Raw genomic sequence first — 22,703 nt, forward strand, 5'->3', positions numbered from 1 at the left:
CATTCATTGTAATAATCAGTGTCCCCTTTTTTTTTTGAAGTTCCAAAACAGCAATAATAATAGTTGATGATGATGATGATGATGATGATGATGATGATGATGATGATGATGATGATGATGATGATGACGATGATGATGATGACGACAATGATGAAAGCAAAGACAACAATGGAAACAACAACAATAATAAAAATAATAATAAATAATAGGAATCATAACAATAACAATAATGAAACAATGAAACAATATTGACAATAATTGGAACTATGCAGTAATACCTGTGGATTGATTAAGAGATGGGAGGAGACGGAGTTAAGGAGAGAGAGAGGATTCAGAGTTGTAAGAGGTCAGAAAGTGTTGGATGGCAGAGGTCGCTTTCAGATGAGGGATTATAGGGGAGAGATGTGTATTCCATTGTAATAAAGTCGGTGAGAAGATTTTTCCAGTGGTTAATGTGTATTTTGTTACGAGTTTTCCAGTTCATGAGGATAGTTTTCTTGGCAATGGTTAGGGCTATGAGGAGAGTTGTAGATCGAAATTTTACTGTTTAATATTATTTTATATTATTAGTATGTATAATCAGTTAATATCATGTATTTGTATTATTATTCTTTACTAATATTCATTATCATTTGTATAATCATTATTATTTAGTCAGAATGAGCCTGAGCACAGGAGTGTGAGGGACATGGAGAGGAGATAATTTTGAACACAGGAATATGTAGCATAAGTTTTCCAATTATGCACATGTGACTGTAATTCTCTGTAAGGAAGTATTGTGTAGCATGATGTTGTTTTCCTACCAATGCATATGACACATGTCACAAGTTCTGTATAAGACATATTTTGAACAATGAACAACAAGTTTCTCTATGCATATGTTCTAGGGTATATTATGCTGCGTGAAAGCACGAGGTATAGCGCAAACAACCTGTTTATCTAGTAATACAATTGATTTCTCTGTCTGAGCAACCTATAAAATCCAAACTGGGTGTCCAGGAGGACAGAGAAAGCTGGAATGAAGATCATCTCCTAGGAAAATTGTCTTTCTCTCCTATGTCTGATATAAAATTATATAAAATAAATCTCTTGGCAAAATAACTGGTGTCCGGTCCTGTGAATTAAACTACCACGGGGGAAAAGCTTAATTTTTAAGTCTACAGAGTTTTAAAGTTTATAGTTTTATCTGTAATTATTGTGAGGTCCCCTAGCAAGCAAAGAGAGGGCGATAGTGGGATGTGGCAGCCCACTATAGTGGATGGTGACTGTGTGACCTCTTCCCAGAAGTGTTTGATTGGAGTGCAGTGCCAGGTTGCATGGATGTATGTATCTGTAGATTTCTGACTGCAATGTGTGCAAATTTCTGATGTGAAACCCATTTTAGCTAATCTATTGGCCGTGTAGTGTGTTCTGTGAAGTGTTTTGTATTGTATTAATTGAAGATTAGCATTTTTGGACATGAAATAGATGTTTTTACAGATTTGGGTCCAGAAGTTGGCATCAGGAGCTATTGAGAGATCGTTTTCCCATTTTATTGTTGGTAAGTATATGGTCTGAAATTGATTTGAAATGATTTTGTATATTTTAGAGAGAAGTTTCTTTGGAGATGAAATGTTAACTAAGTCTGATATTGCTGGTGGAAGTTCTAAATTTGTGGCTCGGATGTTTATTTTTGCCAGAACAGAAGATTTGAGTTGCAGGTATTTTAAAAATTCATTGCTCCTGATGCCAAACTCCTGGGCCAAATGCGGAAATGTTGTTAATGTGTTGGATTTGAAAATATGGTTATTATGAGTGATACCCTTTTCAGCCCATGTGCGAAAGTTTAGTTTTTTTTTTTTATTGCTAATGAAGTCACGGTTGTTCCACAATGGGGTGCGGATAGATGGAGCTAGTATAGAATTTGTGATTTGGTGAAATTTCCACCAGGCTGTCAGAGTGGAAGCTATAGAGAGCATTTAATTGGACAGAAAATCTGATGAGAAGCTGAAGTGCAGAGTGATGTCATCAAAATCATTTATCCATATTGGCGGTAGAGAAAGACTGTATGTTTTCAATGCTTTTATCCTGTAAAGGTGAATTTTGTCATTGTTTTTGAGCACACTAGCTCATGAATAACAGTAATGCTAACAATATTCTTACTAAAGTTTTACCAAAAAACGTTGAATGGAAGAGAATGGAAAATGGCCATGAAAAAAAAGACTTAATTAAGTACAAAAAAGAAAGAAGAAAAAGCTAATATTATATATTGATATCCGGGGGGTATAATGTTGCAAAGGTGTGGAGTTTGACTCCTTCAAAGGAATGCAGAAAAGATATGTACAGTGCAAACATATAACTGGCACAATTTCAACATGAAAACAGAATTTTCTTAGCAGAAAAAAATATCAAAACAAAACCTTTTAGAGCATATAATGTACATGTATGTGCGTGTGTGTGTGTGTGTGTGTGTGTGTGTGTGTCAGAAACAGTCAGTGTAATCAGCCATACAGCAAAATGAACAATGCAGGCCTGCAGTCAAACGCATCTGTATGTTCATTAAAGCCGTGAATGTTAGAACATCTGGATTACACAATACAGTCGAAATACAAATGGGAAAAATACTCTCCTGCATATGAAAGATTTTGCATCTACTGTCATCTGCTATATGCCCATGCATATTCTTTCATATGCAGGAGAGTATTATTCCCATTTGTATTTCTGTTTCAAGCACAATCAAGATTTCTAATAAAACATAACAATTAAAGCAGGTAGGTACGATTTCACACACACATGACGCCTCCTATGGGGATCAGAGCTCTGCTGATGAGTGTGTGATTTCAGTCGGATGTGCTAGCGGTACATGAGCTTTCAGATAAACACATCTTTATAATGTTTCAATGTGTGCTACACTGTAAACCCCATAACACTCAATATAATTAACTGATTTGAGCAGAGCCAACTCAAATTAGACAAATTAGTTCAATCAAATGAACTTTTACGAGTATTTAAAACTTTCTCTTCTTTTGAGTTCTCAAAACTAACACATTTGAAGTAATCTGAATTGTTTCATTGCTTTGAGTTTTATGAACTTGTTTCTTTTCATTTAGACCAACTTAAATGTATTAACTGGGCTGGGATTTCTATTTCCCATGCATGCTTTGCCATGACACCTAAAAGGGAGAGTAACGTTTTTTTGTGTATAAGATTAATGTAAAGTGGGAGATTTAGTCGTGTGCTTTACCATGTTAGCCTTGATGCCAGCCGAACTTAGCCCCTCCCACAAAATTTGAGGTCGGGACGTTCGGTCTGGACTTTATACGCTGTGGAGTAACGTTCTTTCCTGGTTCAGGTGAAACGCCCCATTATCAAAGCCCGATGGAGCAGACTCATATTCTGACTAGAGATTAAGTATGACAATGTCAGGCTAATGCAATGTTAGTTTAGAAGAGCTTCTGTTGTGTAGGGGTTTTGGGGGGTTTCCATCATGTGACGAGTGGAGCATGAGCTTAGTTTGAGAACAGATATACAGTATATTGAACATTTTATATTGAATAAATATATTTAGTATGAATTGGCGTAGCCAAATATTTTAAGTTAAGAGCAATTCAAATGTAATTGTCAAAATAAAAATCTGAAAGTCCTGCTTACTTAAATTTTAAATTTCTTAACTTTAAAAAAAATGATGTAACTGATTGCCCCACATTTAATAAGTTTTGCCAACTTATTCAGGCTTAAAGTGTAGAATAAATTAACTAACTTCTTAAAATGTGATATGTGTGATACCAGTGACTTACTTGGATCAGACTTTGAGAAGGTGTCTCTGTCCAAGAGGTTTCTGTAAGTAGAAAGGAAGACATTAAGGAACAAAAGTTAATAATTAGTATTAACTCTGAATGAACAATGTAAATGAAATGTGCTAAAACTAGATTTGTATAAGTACAATTACAGACAGTTTTGATACAAGTACACACATGCATCAAGTTGCTGGAAATGCACTATATTGCCCAAATGTTTTGGGATGCCTCCCTTTACACGCACATGAACTTTAATGCCATCCCATTCTTAATCCGTAGGGTTTAATATTGAGTTGGTCCACCCTTTGCAGCTCTAACAGCTTCAGCTCTTCTGGGAAGGCTTTCCTCAAGGTTTAGGAGTGTGTTTATGGGGATTTATGACCATTCTTCTAGAAGCCCATTTGTGAGGTCAGGCACTGATGTTGGACGAGAAGGCCTGGCTCTCAGTCTCCGCTCTAATTCATCCCAAAGGTGATCTATCGGGTTGAGGTCAGGACTCTGTGCAGGCCAGTCAAGTTCCTCCACACCAAACTCACTCATCCATGTCTTTATGGACCGACGCTTTGTGCACTGGAGCGCAGTCATGTTGGAACAGGAAGGAGCCATCCTCAAACTGTTCCCACAAATTCGGGAGCATGAAATTGTCCAAAATGTCTTGGTATGCTGAAGCATTGAGAGTTCCTTTCAATGGAACTAAGGAGCCAAATCCAATCCCTGAAAAACAACCCCACACCATAATCCCTCCTCCACCAAACTTTACAATTGGCTGCTCGGCCATGGAAACCCATTTCACAAAGCTTTCTACACACTGATCTTGAGCTCATCTGAAGGCCACATGAAGTTTGGAGGTCTATAGCTATTGACTCTGCAGAAAGTTGGCGACTTCTGCGCACTGTGACCCTCAGCATGTGCTGACCCCGCTCTGTGATTTTATGTGGCCTACGTGGCTGAGTTGCTGTTGTTCCCAATTGCTTCCACTTTGTTATAATCCCACTAACAGTTGAACGTGGAATATTTAGTAGTGAGGAAATGTGAGGAATGGACTTATTGCACAGGTGTAACCTATCACGGCACCACGCTTGAGTTCACTGAGCTCCTGAGAGAGACCCATTCTTTCACTAATGTGTGTAGAAGAGTCTGCAGGCCTAGAGCTTGATTTATACACCCGTGGCCATGGAAGTGATTGAACACCAGAATTTAATGATTTGTAGGGCTGTCCCAATACTTTTGACAATATATTGCATATCTGTGGTTTAATTCCTATGTTTAGTGGTGTTGAACTCATTCGCTTTAGCCATTATGAACATTCAGGTAAGGCAGGGTATTGCCAACTATCCCAAGATGCAATATACGTCATTGTTATTCAATGCATTGCAATGCATCACAGTGTCATAACTGAGTCGTGATTGAAACCCCGGCAAACGCATGAGAGAGTCTAGAGAGTGAATCTGGGATATCTCTCTCAATCTCATTTGCAGGGATCACTTTGCACCGTGTGTCACAGAAGCAGCTCTGACTGAGAATTTTAATTTTCAGAAGATTGTCTTGTCTTATTTAGATGAGTTATTCATTAATTGCAGAAATTAAAATAATAAAAAACAGCAATACAGGATAGAAGTATCAATGTAACATTGCGAGAAAGAGAAATGTGATATAGTATCAGGCAATGAATCACTGAAGGAAGTCTTACGCGCACACACTGATCTCTTCTGACTGCTCAAAGGCAGGGGAATCATTACAGCTCTAACAGTAAAACCTCGATAAGGCAACAAAAAAAAGAAAAGGTCTGAGGATGCCATGGCATGAGAACTGGACACAGTCAGATTTTTCCCCCTCTTGCTGCTTTATGATTATCAGGGTAGGGAGGAACGGAATACATGTAACAGCATTACGTCAAAAAACAAAGTAATCAGATTACAGTTACATTTTGTAAAAAATGGGAATACTATCAGGATTACAATGGCTTCAGTATTTTGACAAGATAGCGCAATATTGACAGTAGTGATGGAAAGATCGGGGAATCCGTGGAGATTGTGGATAATCCGCGGTGGTCAAGTAATAAAATATATAATTTCAATTAATTAATTGTGTCCTGACACGCCACCTCCAAAAAACCAATCGTCCAGCATTGAGTGCTCGGGTCGGGGCGGAGGGTTCGAGTCCAGCCCGAGGCTCGCCGCTGCCCGGCAAAGCATGGCTGTCAACTCTGGGTCCGACTCGAGCACCGCTGCACCACCCGGAGGCGGCAGCACAGCCAAATCATCATCCTCAGATGACTCCAGCCCACCTTGTGATGCGATGACCGACATCTCCTCGTCATCCGCGTCGCCAAACGCGACCGTCGGGACGGACGGGGCAGGCACTGCTGTGCACGCTTGGACTGACAACGGGTTCGGTGCTTCAGAGGGGGGTGTGAGCCGAGGCATGAGCGTCGGGGCTTTGTTCCACACCGTCACCCTCAGGTCACCCTGGCCACCAGCCAAAGTGCCGCCTTGCGTAGAGACGTCAGATCGGGGTGTGGCAGAGGGGACTCTCCCTCCGGCAACCGCACGGAGCTCATTGAGTCTTGACCGGAACACCGAGATGGCCATGTTCCCGCAGTGGGAACATGACTCATCCACTGTCGCTGCCTGAGCGTGCTGAAACCCAAACATGTCAGACAGTGATAGTGCCGAAAGAGATCAGCCGCACCCAGAAGCACACGGGCGAGACATCCTAAAAAGGACGTGCCACGTGTGAGCTCTTTTTGTGAGAGGAACCCTCACAGTCGATGCCGAAGCGCTCAGGGAACCGCACACCAGCTGGATCCTGGATCGTCTGATCAGCAGGCAGGAAGTATGCGAACGCTGGAACGCGCCGTCACACCAACACCGACTGGAAGGCTGCTCGTCTCGAAGAAGCTGACAGAGTCTCAGAAGGCTGTGGGGAGTGAAGAGTGTATGTGCTCTTGGCTCCGAAGCAGAAACATAAAGCGAACATGCCAGCGTACTTCCTGTCATACCCACGCGGTGGGCCAGAGTCCGCTATGCAAACTCTGCATGCCTAAGGCATTGGCACTGGCATAAATTCCTTAGATCTCGAAGTTGATAGGCTTCTAAGCGAAACCCCCATTCGTCAGTCACTGACGTTACTCAGAGTGACCGAACTCTCATTTCACGGTAAAAAGCAATGAACGTGCGTCACAAATTACTTCCGTTTTCAACAAGAACATATAGGCTATCTCTCTTTAGGGAAAACTAATACAGGAAAACAATGCTCAGAGCACCTCCTAGTGGTCATTAAATAAACACAAAGGGGGAAAAAATACATTACTTTGTTAATAGCTTTATAAAACTATACACATGCTAAACAGATATTATTCTGATAAGAATATTCTTCAACATGATATATTAACCAGTTTAAAGCTTTATTCTTCATCAGGCACTAATTTGCAGACTCTCACTAAGCTACTCAGTTGCTTCAGCAGCAATGAGGCAAAACATATCAGAGAGAGATTTGGGAGAATCAAAGAAGAATTAAAACCAAAAACAGATCGAAGGAAAGAAAAGTACCATGTGGGAGCGTTTTACTCAAGTAGTTTACCAGGACGAATCAAGTGATGGGTAAGTGATATAGCAGCTGAGAAGCACTGTATATATATATATATATATATATATATATATATATATATATATATATATATATATATATATATATATATATATATGAAACTTGACTTATTTACATTTGTGACCATGAAGGAATCCAAAAGTAATCAGATTACATTTCAATCCTAACTAAATTACATTATAATCCTAACTAAATATAGAACCAATAATCCATACACCAACCGATTACACAGTATACCCTATAAACATAAACGAATGTATAATCAACACATACTCTACACATTGCAACCAATAAGCCATTAACCCAGTGGAATGGAACCAATAACCAATAAAATTTGGTTTAATGTAAAAGGTATCCCACACAAGGACTATATATATATATAGATATATAAAAAATCCAATGTGAAACATACTGTATACGCTGAATATATTTTACATAACCACATAAAGTATAACAATTAGCCCATAAGCCTGAATGAATATATTTATATATTCTTAAATTTAACCAAAAGTATATAACCCATAACCCCAAATTCATCCAGAATATCCATTAAATTTAAAATCCCATTTGAATAAAACCAATTAGCCGTAGACACTGAATATATAAACTCCAACTGAATATATAACCATTTTACAAGAGCACATATAGGCCAACACCCAAAATCGCAACCCATAACAATAGCAGGTTCAAACGAATATATAACCAAATTAATATATAACCCCAAACGAATAACCAATATAACCAATGACCTTGCCAGATGTTGAAGCCATCCGACATGCACGACTCACTGGAAATACAAATCCAACTTGAATCCAACAAACAGAAACATTCATTAGAACATACACGCTAAACACATAAACTTCGACGATTGTTCTGGAACTAGACAAAATAGTGGCTGTGTCCAAAATCGACCCCTATAGCGGGGCACTATTTGAGGGGAGGCACTGGAAGGCAAGCCTGCAAACTTTAGCTCGAAAAGAGTAAGGGCTAAAGCCTGTGCTCAGGCAGTGAAGGAGACAAGAGGCCGTTTAAGGAATCGACAGCCTGTTTGCTAATCTTCAACATGTTTTACACTAATTTCACTAATTTTGGGAATGATATGTAGATTTTACTATGATAAATACGGTATTTTATAAGAAAAGGCAGAGTAGGGAATGTCGCCACAGGCAGGACTCGTTTTCAGAATTGACGCCACAAAATGTGATGGAGGCTTTAAAGGTACTAGGTAACTTTTCAACCTTCATAATATATTTTTCAAGACTCTTGTAATGATAAATCGACTAACAATAGGTTGAATGACACGTCTGCCATAGCCTGCCGGGGTCTGTATCGTTTTTAATCGTACTTTTAAACTTCGGGTTTCGGGTAGTAACCCGAGAACAAAAAGAACTACAAAATTCGACTGCTTTACGGCATACACGTCACTTCCACCAACACACACACTTCCTTACATTCAGACGTGCGAGCCCAACTTTGTTCGTCGGATAATATAGTCATGTCCGAAGCAGCAGAGGCAAATAAGAAAGAAAAGGTTTTGTTGGAGGAAAGCAATAAGAGGAAACGAAAAAGTGATGGGATTAAAGGCAGGACGAGGATCAACATGTGACCAGCGTTTGCTCGTCGGCGTGAGCTGAAGGAGGCGTGCCCGACCGATGCTGTCCTGCTTGTTACGGTGAGCTACCACTCAAACATTGAACTGAAGTATCATATAGATTCTGTAAAACGCTAACCAATAGACTACTATAATGACGCTGGCTTGTAAACGTGAGCATCGTGATTATTTGGCATTTGAAAAAAATAAAACCCATGAAATTATATTCATATGACCTGCTGAAACATGCCACTGACTGTAACACACGCGACGCCAGAAGAACTCTGAACTCCTCTTGCAGTGTTCAGGGGAACTGTAAGTGCTGCACCAACCCGCGGGACGCTTTTATGAAGTTATTTGGCCCGCCCCGCACCACTGTATACATTTTTACAACCCGCCGCGCACCCGCGACCATTAAATAGACATACGGGGTCCGCGGGTTATGAGACGACCGACGCATCACTAGTTCAGGGCTATCATGTCAACAAATGCACGCGCGATGGCGTCCCCTGTTGTAGGATGACAGAGCTTACGACAGTAGTTGAGGACATTATTTTTCCCCAACTGTAGGGGGACCCCGAGAGCAAAAGTAGCCAAGTGCTGCTTTAATTGTTTGCATTTCTGAAACAATATGTTGAACAACAAAGTTGTAACCTTCCCAAAAACAGCCTAAACAGAGTATGAGTTTGAGAAAGAATGAAAAAGTGTCATTGAAACTAATAAGCATTTTAGTCTGACGGTTCTTGTCATGGTAGTTTTTCTACGATATTGAACGTGTTAGGTCATTAGGAACTACAAGTGGAAAAAGATATGATTAAGGACCTTCTGAATCTTATCAGAGAAAGGTTTGATCTACTTGTGCATTGTTCTTATCAAATAATAAATAAATAAATAAATAATATATATATATATAAACTAAACCAGTTGTGTAACATTACATTGAAATGATACCAATTTATACTTCAGAGATTTAACTTAACTACAGTGCCTTATGGAGGGGTAACTTAAAACGCTGGCTCAATTTACCCCACAGCATGTGCCTGACTTTGGCCCATAGCTGCCGTTTTGCATTAACCACTTCAGCTCTGCAGCACATTTTGCATTTTTTTGAGAATTAAGAATATCTGAATTTAAAAGAGTGCCCTACCCACATACATTAAGTAAATTGATAAAAATGTCTCATTTTACAGAAAAAACTCTACATTTTAACACAGTGGTGGAATATTGCATATATTCTATTGTATTCACAATCTTATGATAAACATATATAACAAATAAATATTTTGATTTCTTTTTAATTAATTTATTTTAAAATCTTTTTTTTTTTTTTTTTTTTTTTTTATCATTTTGGTCTCCAAGCTTTTTGGAAGTTTCTCTTGATTCTATAAATTGGCACTAACCAGGGGAAAACAGAATTTTGATATCAGCTTGATATCTCCTTGCAAATAAAAGTTATTGAGATTTATCTGACCAAAGTGTCTAACAACTCCTACTCATCTGCATTGACATAAACTGGCCACTAGGAAATCGAAAAGAAGGCTCCGCCTCTTCAACTTTGTAAAGGGAGATCTCGGGCTCTGATTGGTCTAGAATCATGATCCACATGTCTATAAAGAGCTGAGATTCTCAAGATGTGTTCGACATCGGCTGCGGCTGGATGCATGCGATCGGCGAGAGTAGCCGAGTGCAGGCGGGGAGGAGCTGCAAACGCAGACGTGAAGTCGGACACTTTCTGCTTCCCGTGGTGACGCTTGCACTGCGTTTGCAAACTTTAACACAGCTGATGTTAAATAAATGCAATATTTTTCAAATACACAGATGTTTCAATGACATTTTCATCCAATACTTTATATACTGCTTAATAAAGCGTCTGTTTGGACAAGATTAAAGTTCAACATATAAACCTACACTATCAATGAAGTGTTGTCAACGGTTTTTATCAGTTTTAGTTTGATAAACATGATGATATAACATCGCGACTACACGAAAAGAGGTTTTACTATTATAAATTAATGATTTGTGAGCATTAGCGTAACATAAGGTTTTTAGAATAAACAGGAAACGCACGTGATCGCTGTCATGCGGTGAATCGGCCAATCGTGGATCAGCTGTGTGGTCATCAGAGCTCGAGCAGCCTCCTGCAGTCCCCCTTGAGAATCTGCAGCGGCTGCATCAGCCGCCTGCTCTCGAATCGCTCTCGCGGAACTTTGTTGACATACGTCACAGTCACGCTGCCTCACTTCGGACAACATTTCTAACCGGCATGCACTGCTTTAAGTCAGCCGCCGATCGGTCTGCGCATCGCTGGGTGAAGTCGAACAAGCCTTCAGCTTTTCTGTCGCATGATGCAATATATGATGACATCATCAAAAATCGTGGCTAACATAACTAGCAAATCAAAACAATCACAATCTAAACTAGCAAAAATAAGAGTATTTGTCTGCATCACATGTTTTGATCTGGACATCGGTGACATATTACAGTGTCATTTGGCCCTGCTTGCAGAGCTGTTGCTAGCTTACCAATTCAGGCTAATATGTAGCTAAATGGTTTACATGTTTTTTTTACATTACTTACAGAATCACCAATATGGATCATACATATTTTAGACCTAAACACATTTGCTTGGATGCAACAGCCATTACATCAGTTAAACTAAAATTTTACTCTGACAAGCCAAAAAGGAAATCAATTTTAAAGAAAATGGATGCCTTCCTCTCCGCCCATGTGCTTCTCCTTTTCACAGTCTGGCAGAAATGATGAGTGGTTCCAAAATATATGGTCACATGACAATACAAGTGTCCAGTTGCCAAGATAAAGGGGGTGGGTCAATTTACCCAATGGCTCATCTTACCCCACTCTCCCATAATCTGTAGCTAACAGTTCACGCTCTTTTTAAAAAAAAGAAAAGAAAAGTGTATTCCAAAAATACCCGGATGGGTCCGGACAGACTCTAACTGCTTATATTGCCCACAACCCATTGCGAGTCGGACGAGGATTGGATTAGAACTACAAACATGGATACAAAGTGTTAAAAAACTACAAACATGGCAGATGAGTGAGCCTGACAATCAAGTGGCGAGGTTTAGAGTGGATAATTATCAGTATCTAACCTGACGAAATTATATTTTTCAATGTTATCCACATTATATTTCATCTGCAGCCACATTGTAATGCTATGCTTGGCCATTATCTTTTAAATGCATCATTATATTCAAACTGCAAGCAGGAGAGTCTCCGCATGAAAGACCCACGACTGGCAGATCAACGAGCTAGAATTCTCTCTGAACAGGCAGGAAATTAAATTCGATTGAAATAAATGAGGAGGATTTGAACTGTTACAAGATGATTGACAGGGCAGTTTAAACGCTGACAGGATGCACGTAACTAAGATAAAGAGTAGAAAATGTCCCAAAGTTGCATACTCTTCTGCTACACACTCAAAAACATGTACTTTTATGCCTCACAAAAAGAGTACATACTGTTATGGCGTAGTTTAAGTAGGTGAATGTGACTAAACAGAGCATTAATGTGACAGACCTATATCCACAATGAATATAACTAATACAAACACTATAACCCATTAGTCTAACTGCCCAAATAACTCTTGCGATTGAGTATATAAACTGTGCAGCGCGTTTAGTGATGTTCAGGCACTCAAGTGACGCAGACGGAAGCTCTTGCACATGACCTATATGCTATTTACACTAATAATGCACTCGGCTCGCCTCACTGTACGCAGAAAAGCGAGCGTCTGACTGCATGCATGTTGGGTGAGAGTTAATGTTACTGCAGCTGACATTTTCCAATATACAGCACTGCGCAGCTAATGTCATCCGAGTCCGACCCCCATTCTCTGCTCCTGCTATACCGTGACAATTGACTTAAAGCTACACAGAACGCCAAGAACGTGTATTGAACGTTTTTGGTTTAAATTTGAAGACAAAACATGTGGCATCTGAAGACGGCAGAGCCAGCCAGAAACATCACAGTACAGAGTACAGGAAATGCTCTCATTAAACATTTACACGGCCGTTCCCCCACAAAACAGCACATTCCCATTTCAAATCCCAGCACAGAGGATCCCACATCAAACGCTCTCCATCACAAACAGGCCCAGCTGCCAATCACATCCACTGACACTCCCGGCCCTCTTATGATTTTAATTAATGTTTATCCCTGGTCCTCTTCCGCATTCATATTTAGAGCATGCTGGTGAAACGCAGAGGAATAATTCATGAGGAATGTGATTAAACCATGAAGTGTGATAAAGTTTAGTGGCACTAATGAGGACGAGCCTCCAGAGGGACTTCAATATGTAAAGTCCGAGTCAAAACTCTCACTCGGTAAAGATCAGCAAATTGACAACGCATCAAGACTGACATTTAACAGTATTGATAACAGATTAAATCAATCTGGATTCTTAATCGCAGGATTGTGAAAGCATGGCTTTTAAATATGTTTAATGAAGTAAACACTCATGAGCCGGGAGCGGGCTTCGGTAACACTTTCATTGAGGATCCAATTCTCACTATTGATGCGGATTAGCATGCATATTACTACTGGCCAATTTATTAATGGCTTATTCTACGTCCCTTAATCCTGATACCTAAACGAACTATTATAAACAGTAATTTATAATAGGCAAAAGGCAAAAGTCGTCGATAAATGTGAGAATTGGAACCAAAACTAAAGTGTGACCAAACGTACTTAATGGATGATATTATTTTAAAGGTGCTCTAGAAGGAGTTGAAACAATATGTTAAACTGTTCTCTGATATCTACATAGAGGGTGTGTGGTTTATTTAAGGGTTCAAATTGTCCAGATACAGTTTTACAGGTCCATTTACAACCCTATAAATTGTCCCTAGGAAGTAATGCTCTGTTTTTGCCTTATTTGGAAGGATTGTGAATATTAATGTAGGGTTCGGCTCTGATTGGCTGTTTCACTGCGGCTCCTTTCAGTGACAGAAACGCATCTACCGTATACTGTCAATCATGTAAGGGATAATGTACACCCAGCCGGTTGTTATCGCAGAATAAACCTCGACAGAGTGATCAGGACCCCGACAGGACTCAATTTTTCATTCTATGGCACCTTTAAATGGAGGATTATGGAAATATTGTCAAAAATATGTTGCATTAGGCCAGAAAAAAAAAGGTTGATTAACAAAAATTATTCTCAATAAATTAAATTCTTGCAGTATCTCTACTAATATATATATATACGCACACAGTGCCTTGCGAAAGTATTCGGCCTCCTTGAACTTTGCGACCTTTTGCCACATTACAGGCTTCAAACATAAATATATAAAACTGTAATTTTTTGTGAAGAATCAACAACAAGTGGGACACAATCATGAAGTGGAATGAAATTTATTGGATATTTCAAACTTTTTTAACAAATCAAAAACTGAAAAATTGGGCGTGCAAAATTATTCGGCCCCTTTACTTTCAGAGCAGCAAACTCTCTCCAGAAGTTCAGTGAGGATCTCTGAATGATCCAATGTTGACCTAAATGACTAATGATGATAAATAGAGTCCACCGGTGTGTAATCAAGTCTCCGTATAAATGCACCTGCACTGTGATAGTCTCAGAGGTCCGTTTAAAGTGCAGAGAGCATCATGAAGAACAAGGAACACTCCAGGCAGGTCTGAGATACTGTTGTGGAGAAGTTTAAAGCCGGATTTGGATACAAAAAGATTTCCCAAGCTTTAAACATCCCAAGGAGCACTGTGCAAGCGATAATATTGAAATGAAAGGAGTATCAGACCACTGCAAATCTACCAAGATCTACCTGGCCGTCCCTCTAAACTTTCAGCTCATACAAGGAGAAGACTGATCAGAGATCAGCCGAGAGGCCCATGATCACTCTGGAGGAACTGCAGAGATCTACAGCTGAGGTGGGAGACTCTGTCCATAGGACAACAATCAGTCGTATACTGCACAAATCTGGCCTTTCTGGAAGAGTGGCAAGAAGAAAATAGTGTCGTTTAAAGTTTGCCACAAGCCACCTGGGAGACACACCAAGGTGTGGAAGAAGAACATGTTAACAGAAAATGGGCAAAGAGGCGGAGCTAAGGTGACAGACAGCGGATAAATGGCTATCCACCTGTCACTCAAAGTGTGTGACACCCTTAATTATGCAGAACTTTAAGGCTTTATATAATGTAAACTAATGAGAAATTTTAAAAAAATCACCCCCCTCACAATTGTCATGAAGAGTTCGTGTAAAAAGCCTCAAGGTGTTTGCACTTACTGTAGATACTCCAAAAAAAATATTCTGTGATAATTCAGGCATTTGAGGATGATATTTTGCAGACAATTTTTCTTCATTAAACTATCATTTAAACTACTCTATTTGATTACATTATAATTACTTAATAAATTATTGGTTTTCTACAAATTACCTCAAATTGTATGTTTTTCGTTTTGTTTTACTTCATCGGAATGGTACAAAACTTTTGTAAAGTTTTTGGCACTTGCTATGTGACACGGTTCTAAAAGGTTAAATGGTCCTGATAATATATAAATATATAAACAGGAGACAAATTTCATCTAGTGGAAAATATGGTACTGCAGCCAAATAAAATCTTACTGAAAGCTAATTTTTTGAGATATCAACCTCAAATTTGAAACACAACTTGTTTATATATATATATATACCTTGTTAATGTGTAATGTGTTTTTGAAAATATATATTTCATATAAAAATTGAAAATAGTATTTCTGTGCATTTCCAAAACAATAAACGTAAAATTCTGTAAAATGTTATTCACTCCAGCAATAATCTCCCTAATGTCTTCTTTTAAAAGAAACGAAACTGAAGTCTGTGCTCTTAAGCATTCAAGATTCGCACTGTTGGAAAGTCCATTTTCAAAAAGTGAATAAATGGATTATAAATACAGCATAAATATAATTTAGTACCATAAAATCCCCTAAAAATACAAAATATTAAATAAAAAACATTATCAAACTAAAATATAGTACATTCATTTAATTGAAAAATAAATTGGGTCATTTATGTCTAACACATGAAGAGCACCAGAGGGTTTTAAAATGACCTACTTTTTAAAAAAGAGAAGTTTTCGAGTAAAATTACTTCTTTTTAAAAAAATTTTTTTTTTATAATTTACATCTGACCAACTAACAGGTTTTTACAGAAGCTTTTATTTCCCATTTTTCATGATCATTTATTGAGTGTGAATTAGGCGTGATACGTACAGTACACATATCCTGCCTCGTTCAATCTCAATAAATAAACACGAGGTGTGTGTTGTGTTGGGTTTCGGACTATTAAATGCTTTCTGAGGGCCAGTGTGTGAGAGCTGCACTGCATTCAGGCCTTTGACTGACGGATGAACCCAATCAATCACTCCTGTCGCACTTTAAAAGACCAGAGAAAAGCTTCCTCTCCTGCTCGTTCCCCTTCGCCTGTTTATCTTGCAGTGTGTATCGACACGACCCCCAACACGGAGGGTCCCGCTTCAATGTGTTTAGACGGAACGGCTCAATCCGTCGATACAAGCGCTCTCTGCCTCTTTACTGCTCCATCCAGGAATAGCTTCTGTTTTCACCTTCACAACTATTGATGCCTAACTTATATACACCTGGGTACTCAAACTCCATGTTCTTTTCTAATTCAAAATGGAACAGTAAAAATGGTGAATGGTGAAAAAAGATGAACTGAACAAAATATGAACTGGTTAAATACGTTTTTTTATAATATACTGTAAAAAAAAATATATTGTTGGTTTTTGTTGGTTTAACTTAAAAAAGAAAGTAACCTGGTTGCCTTAAAAATTTGAGTTTATTAAAATTAAAAATTTGAGTTGATACAATGAAGGAAATTTGTTTAATAAATAGAAACTCAAGATATTATTGTGTCTGACCAACATAAAAAATTTGATTAATCTTGAAAATAGCACTATTTGGCATGTTTCACTGCGTCACTCATCAGAAATAAAACACACACAATATTACCCAATATGATTACAAAATCTTATAATAATATTTTAATGAAGATTGTCGGACCTCAAAAATATTGTCATTGTATTAACTCAAAATTTTAATTTCAATGAACTCAAAACTTTAAGGCAACCAGGTTACTTTTTTTCTAAATATTTTTTTACAGTGTAGTTATTCTGTTTTTATTATAAAAAAATGCATATACTTTTACTGTATTACATTTTTGCAATTAATTATATTGTTAAATCTTAATAATAATGGTAACATTACTGTACGATGCTTTATAAAACTGCCATGTCGTAATACAAAAAAATATTAATTTTTTTGGCCACCACACTGTAAAAAATTATTTAGAAACAAAGTTACCTGGTCGCCTTAAAATTTTGAGTTCATTGAAATGAATTTTTTTAGTTAATACAATGACAATTTTTTGAGATCTGACAACCTTTATTAAAATATTATTATACGATTTTGTAATCATATTGGGTAATAGTGTGTGTTTTATTTCTGATGACGCAGTGAAACATGCCAAATGGTGCTATTTTCATTCAGTTCCTAATGTGGTTCAGACACAATAATATTTTGAGTTTCTATTTATTAAACAAATTTCCTTCATTGTATCAACTCAAATGTTTAATTTCAATAAACTCAAAATTTTAAGACAACCAGGTTACTTACTTTTTTAAGTTAAACCAACAAAAAACAACATTTACCTGTAAATCTAAGAGGAATAAATATAATTTTACTGTACAATATTGTAAAAAAAATCCTCTATAAATTAAACAAACTGAGTTTTTGTTGAATGTCCCAAATACTGTATTTTACATTAAATTCTGGTAGCTACCAGTTTTTACTTTTAAAATAAAAATAAAATAAAAAATATTAGTGTAGTGATGCTCACAAATGCACAAAATTCAAGAAAGTCCGGTACATCAGCATGAATTCTAATAAATCTTGAGCAAAAGTGATATTTCTCATGTGATGCTGGTTAACATATATATGACTTTACACACAGAGCCCTGCTCTCTCAATCTCAGGTGTGTGTTTTAATAATGAACGGCCGATAGACAGAATTACTCTAGAGTTTTTACATATCAATGCATGTCCATTGTGTGCTTTAACAAAGCATCTGATTTAAATTCCGAGGTCTAAAGGAAGTTAAAGAGGAAAACTCGCTGCTTCTCAAGACATCGACGCTTCATTGATGCTCTGTATAACAGAGAGCTGTGCATCATACATCTAACACATTATGCATAAACGCGTATTTCATTGATGGATATATATATATATATATATATATATATATATATATATATATATATATATATATATATATATATATATATATATATATATATGCACAGGAGCCACATAGTAACTTCGTACATTCGTAACACTTCTAGGAGAATTGAAAGCATTTTTGGACAACATCAAGTGGTAAATCTAAAAACATTATATTATGCATATTCAGAAATGTCTAATATTAGATACCATTATAATGCATTGCTTCATAGTGTTAACATTTCTGACACAAAATGACTCTTCATTCCTTAATTATGATTTGGTATAGCTAGCACGCGCTAATTATTTTGCAATCAAACGATGCACGCATATGACAAATAAAATGCACTTATAAATGCAATGCCACAATAAAGCAAGAGTAGGCATTTAAAACTTATGCAATATGCAATATGAATTTAAAAAAAAAATGCTGATACATGATAAATGGATAGATATCGCATTTGAAACGGCACGCGCGATCTTTTGACAGAAGCATCGCGTGCGCCTCGGATGCACTCCTGACAGAGCCACGCGCGCCGTCACTCACCTGCACGACACGGTGATCTCAACTTTAGTGGCGGGGATCCCTGCCGCGAGCGCCTCGAAATCCGCGAGACTCGCCATGTTCACCAGCCCGCTCGTCACCGTGGACATGATGCTGGCTGAGTGCTGCGGAGAGACACTGCGAGCATCCTTCACTCCGTGGGTCTGGAGTGTGTGCGTGTGTAAGGGAGTCACACCGCTTCACACGCGACGTCACAGGCGCGCGAGCTGTCCACACGCGCGAGAGAATTCCTGCCAGACGCGTTTGGCACAAAAACATTACATTTCACACAATAAATATTGAAATGGCATTGCACTCTTTGCTTAGATTATCATAGTTTTACACATTTAAGCCCAATAATTCATATTTTAATGCTTCATAGTATAAAAGATTCAATATTTTTATACATACATACATATACCGATCAGGCATAACATTATGACCACTGATGGGTGAATAATACTGATTATGTCATCACGGCACCTGTTAGTGGGTGGGATATATTAGGCAGCAAGTGAACATTTTGTCCTCAAAAGTTGATGTGTTAGAAGCAGGAGAAATGGGCAAGCGTAAGGATTTTTGAGCGTGCAGTGGTCAGTATCTATCAAAAGTGCTCCAAGGAAGGAACAGTGGAGAACCGGCCACAGGTCAGAATTAGTTTAATAATCCACAGTATTTTCCTGTATTTATTTTGGGTATTTATATTGATAATGTGTAGTAAATTACCACAAAAAATGTTTACTTTAGACTGGAATAAGGTCAAACCAGAGCAACGCAGGTTGTTGATAGCTGGCTGATAATGTTATTAAATTGTATATGGTAGAGAATTAGAGAATTTGTTATTACATTTATAATGCTATTTTTTAACGATTGTTGCCAAAATAATTAATCAGTAAACCATGCAAACTGGGTAAAAACGGGGAACAAAAGAAACACATCAAGACATCATACATAATGAAAAAAAAAAAAAAGATTCTTTGCATTTATTTTACATTTATTGTCTGTATTGGGCTCACATGTCACGCGGGTAGGTACTTTTACTGTGTGTGTGTGTGTGTGTGTGTGCCACCACCGAAGAACATTTCTGCCCCAGGAAAAACCCTGCATAAGTCATAAAAGGTACTAAAGACGTCGTTACAAAGTCTATCACACTACAGTGGTTGTACAATAATTTTATAAGCGTAAAATTTTGAATATTTTTGTGCGCAAAAAATACTTAATAACGACGTATAAAAACATGGCCGATTTCAAAACAAAGCTATCAGCGTAACATTAGCGATTCATGATACGGTTCGCGATCGCGTGTCAAGGTCAAACCGCCAAACTGCTGAAATCACGTGACTTGACTTTGCCGATCCGCTTTTTTGGGTGGGGAAGATATTTTATTATACAGATTTTTATTCATATTAGCATTTCCATGTTAATGTTCATTAACAACACCAATAAAAGTGATTTTTTTAATAATTATATTCAGAAATGTTTTAATATTAGGGTGTTTTATGGTGTATGTTTATTTTGGTGTGAATAAATGTAAGTGTAAACAGCTCAACTTTGGAGCGCGGAATTTGGGCTTTTTTGTTGACATTTTGTAAATTAAACTTGACTGGACGACTACAAAACAAAACACCAGAACCATTTATCCGATCATCCAGAACTTCAGGGAGAGAGGATTGTCTTCTCCTGAGGAGTTGCTATAATCGAGTCTCGCCGGTGCAGAGCCACTCAGTATGGGCAGCAGGCGCTTTCAAGTGTATAACGCTTTCAGCATTATAGAGCAACATGACAAGAGAAGACAAGAGGCGAGAGATAATGAAATGGCTCTGATATCATTACACTGCAATTTTGGATGCATGGCCGGGCAACTCCCTATCCTAATCCCAAAGAGAACCTGTGGTCGGTCCTCAAAAGGCAAGTGGACAAGCAGAAGTGCACAAACTGGGATCAACTCCAAGCACTAATAGGGCAAGAATGGCTCGCCATCAGTCAGGACTGGCCCAGAAGCTGATATCCAGCACGCCAGAGCGAACTGCAGAGGTCATGACGAAGAAGGGTCAACACTATAAACAGCTCTTTGCATGTGTTGAATGTTTTTGCCAAATAAAGCCTTTCAAATTTATGAAATGAAATTGCAGTATTCCATAGAGACGTGAACGATAATCTACAAACACAGCATCAAACACTAAACCACTGCCAATGCTTTCGGTCACGACTTTACTCTTTTTAAAAGTATGCTGAAGTAATTTGAAAGGGAAATTATGCCATGTCTTTTAACTCTCCAGCTCTCTTCGTTTGGAGCTCACACTTGGTTCCATCGCAGTCAAAAACGATTGAAGCCTTGAAATGTACAGTCTTGTTCAAAATAATAGCAGTACAATGTGACTAACCAGAATAATCAAGGTTTTTCGTATATTTTTTTAGTGCTATGTGGCAAACAAGTTACCAGTAGGTTCAGTAGATTGTCAGAAAACAAACAAGACCCAGCATTCATGATATGCACGCTCTTAAGGCTGTGCAATTGGGCAATTAGTTGAAAGGGGTGTGTTCAAAAAAATAGCAGTGTGGCATTCAATCACTGAGGTCATCAATTTTGTGAAGAAACAGGTGTGAATCAGGTGGCCCCTATTTAAGCATGAAGCCAACACTTGTTGAACATGCATTTGAAAGCTGAGGAAAATGGGTCGTTCAAGACATTGTTCAGAAGAACAGCGTACTTTGATTAAAAAGTTGATTAGAGAGGGGAAAACCTATAAAGAGGTGCAAAAAATGATAGGCTGTTCAGCTAAAATGATCTCCAATGCCTTAAAATGGAGAGCAAAACCAGAGAGACGTGGAAGAAAATGGAAGACAACCATCAAAATGGATAGAAGAATAACCAGAATGGCAAAGGCTCAGCCAATGATCACCTCCAGGATGATCAAAGACAGTCTGGAGTTACCTGTAAGTACTGTGACAGTTAGAAGACGTCTGTGTTAAGCTAATCTATTTTCAAGAATCCCCCGCAAAGTCCCTCTGTTAAAAAAAAGGCATGTGCAGAAGAGGTTACAATTTGCCAAAGAACACATCAACTGGCCTAAAGAGAAATGGAGGAACATTTTGTGGACTGATGAGAGTAAAATTGTTCTTTTTAGGTCCAAGGGCCACAGGCAGTTTGTGAGACGACCCCCAAACTCTGAATTCAAGCCACAGTACACAGTGAAGACAGTGAAGCATGGAGGTGCAAGCATCATGATATGGGCATGTTTCTCCTACTATGGTGTTGGGCCTATTTATCGCATACCAGGGATCATGGATCAGTTTGCATATGTTAAAATACTTGAAGAGGTCATGTTGCCCTATGCTGAAGAGGACATGCCCTTGAAACGGTTGTTTCAACAAGACAATGACCCAAAACACACTAGTAAACGGGCAAAGTCTTGGTTCCAAACCAACAAAATTAATGTTATGGAGTGGCCAGCCCAATCTCCAGACCTTAATCCAATTGAGAACTTGTGGGGTGATATCAAAAATGCTGTTTCTGAAGCAAAACCAAGAAATGTGAATGAATTGTGGAATGTTGTTAAAGAATCATGGAGTGGAATAACAGCTGAGAGGTGCCACAAGTTGGTTGACTCCATGCCACACAGATGTCAAGCAGTTTTAAAAAACTGTGGTCATACAACTATATATTAGTTTAGTGATTCACAGGATTGCTAAATCCCAGAAAAAAAAATGTTTGTACAAAATAGTTTTGAGTTTGTACAGTCAAAGGTAGACACTGCTATTTTTTTGAACACACCCCTTTCAACTAATTGCCCAATTGCACAGCCTTAAGAGCGTGCATATCATGAATGCTGGGTCTTGTTTGTTTTCTGACAATCTACTGAACCTACTGGTAACTTGTTTGCCACGTAGCAATAAAAAATATACTAAAAACCTTGATTTTTCTGGTTAGTC

General features: G+C 38.2%; 1 protein-coding gene across 2 annotated transcripts in view; it reads right to left on the reverse strand.

Annotated features, from left to right (window-relative positions):
* The window catches only part of cpne8 (copine VIII), a 117,389-nt gene extending 98,398 nt beyond the window's left edge, over positions 1-18,991 (reverse strand). For both annotated transcript variants that reach the window (XM_067435863.1, XM_067435865.1), the window contains exons 1-2: positions 18,774-18,991; positions 3,777-3,817 (exon numbers count right to left, since the gene is read on the reverse strand). In XM_067435863.1, the coding sequence (XP_067291964.1) occupies positions 3,777-3,817; positions 18,774-18,880 (148 nt within the window). In that variant the 5' untranslated portion in view covers positions 18,881-18,991. The remainder of the gene's footprint in view (positions 1-3,776; positions 3,818-18,773) is intronic.
* Positions 18,992-22,703: the final 3,712 nt, after the last annotated feature.

Source organism: Pseudorasbora parva, chromosome 25 (genome assembly GCF_024679245.1).
Source record: "Pseudorasbora parva isolate DD20220531a chromosome 25, ASM2467924v1, whole genome shotgun sequence".
In the NCBI taxonomy this organism is placed as follows: domain Eukaryota; kingdom Metazoa; phylum Chordata; class Actinopteri; order Cypriniformes; family Gobionidae; genus Pseudorasbora; species Pseudorasbora parva.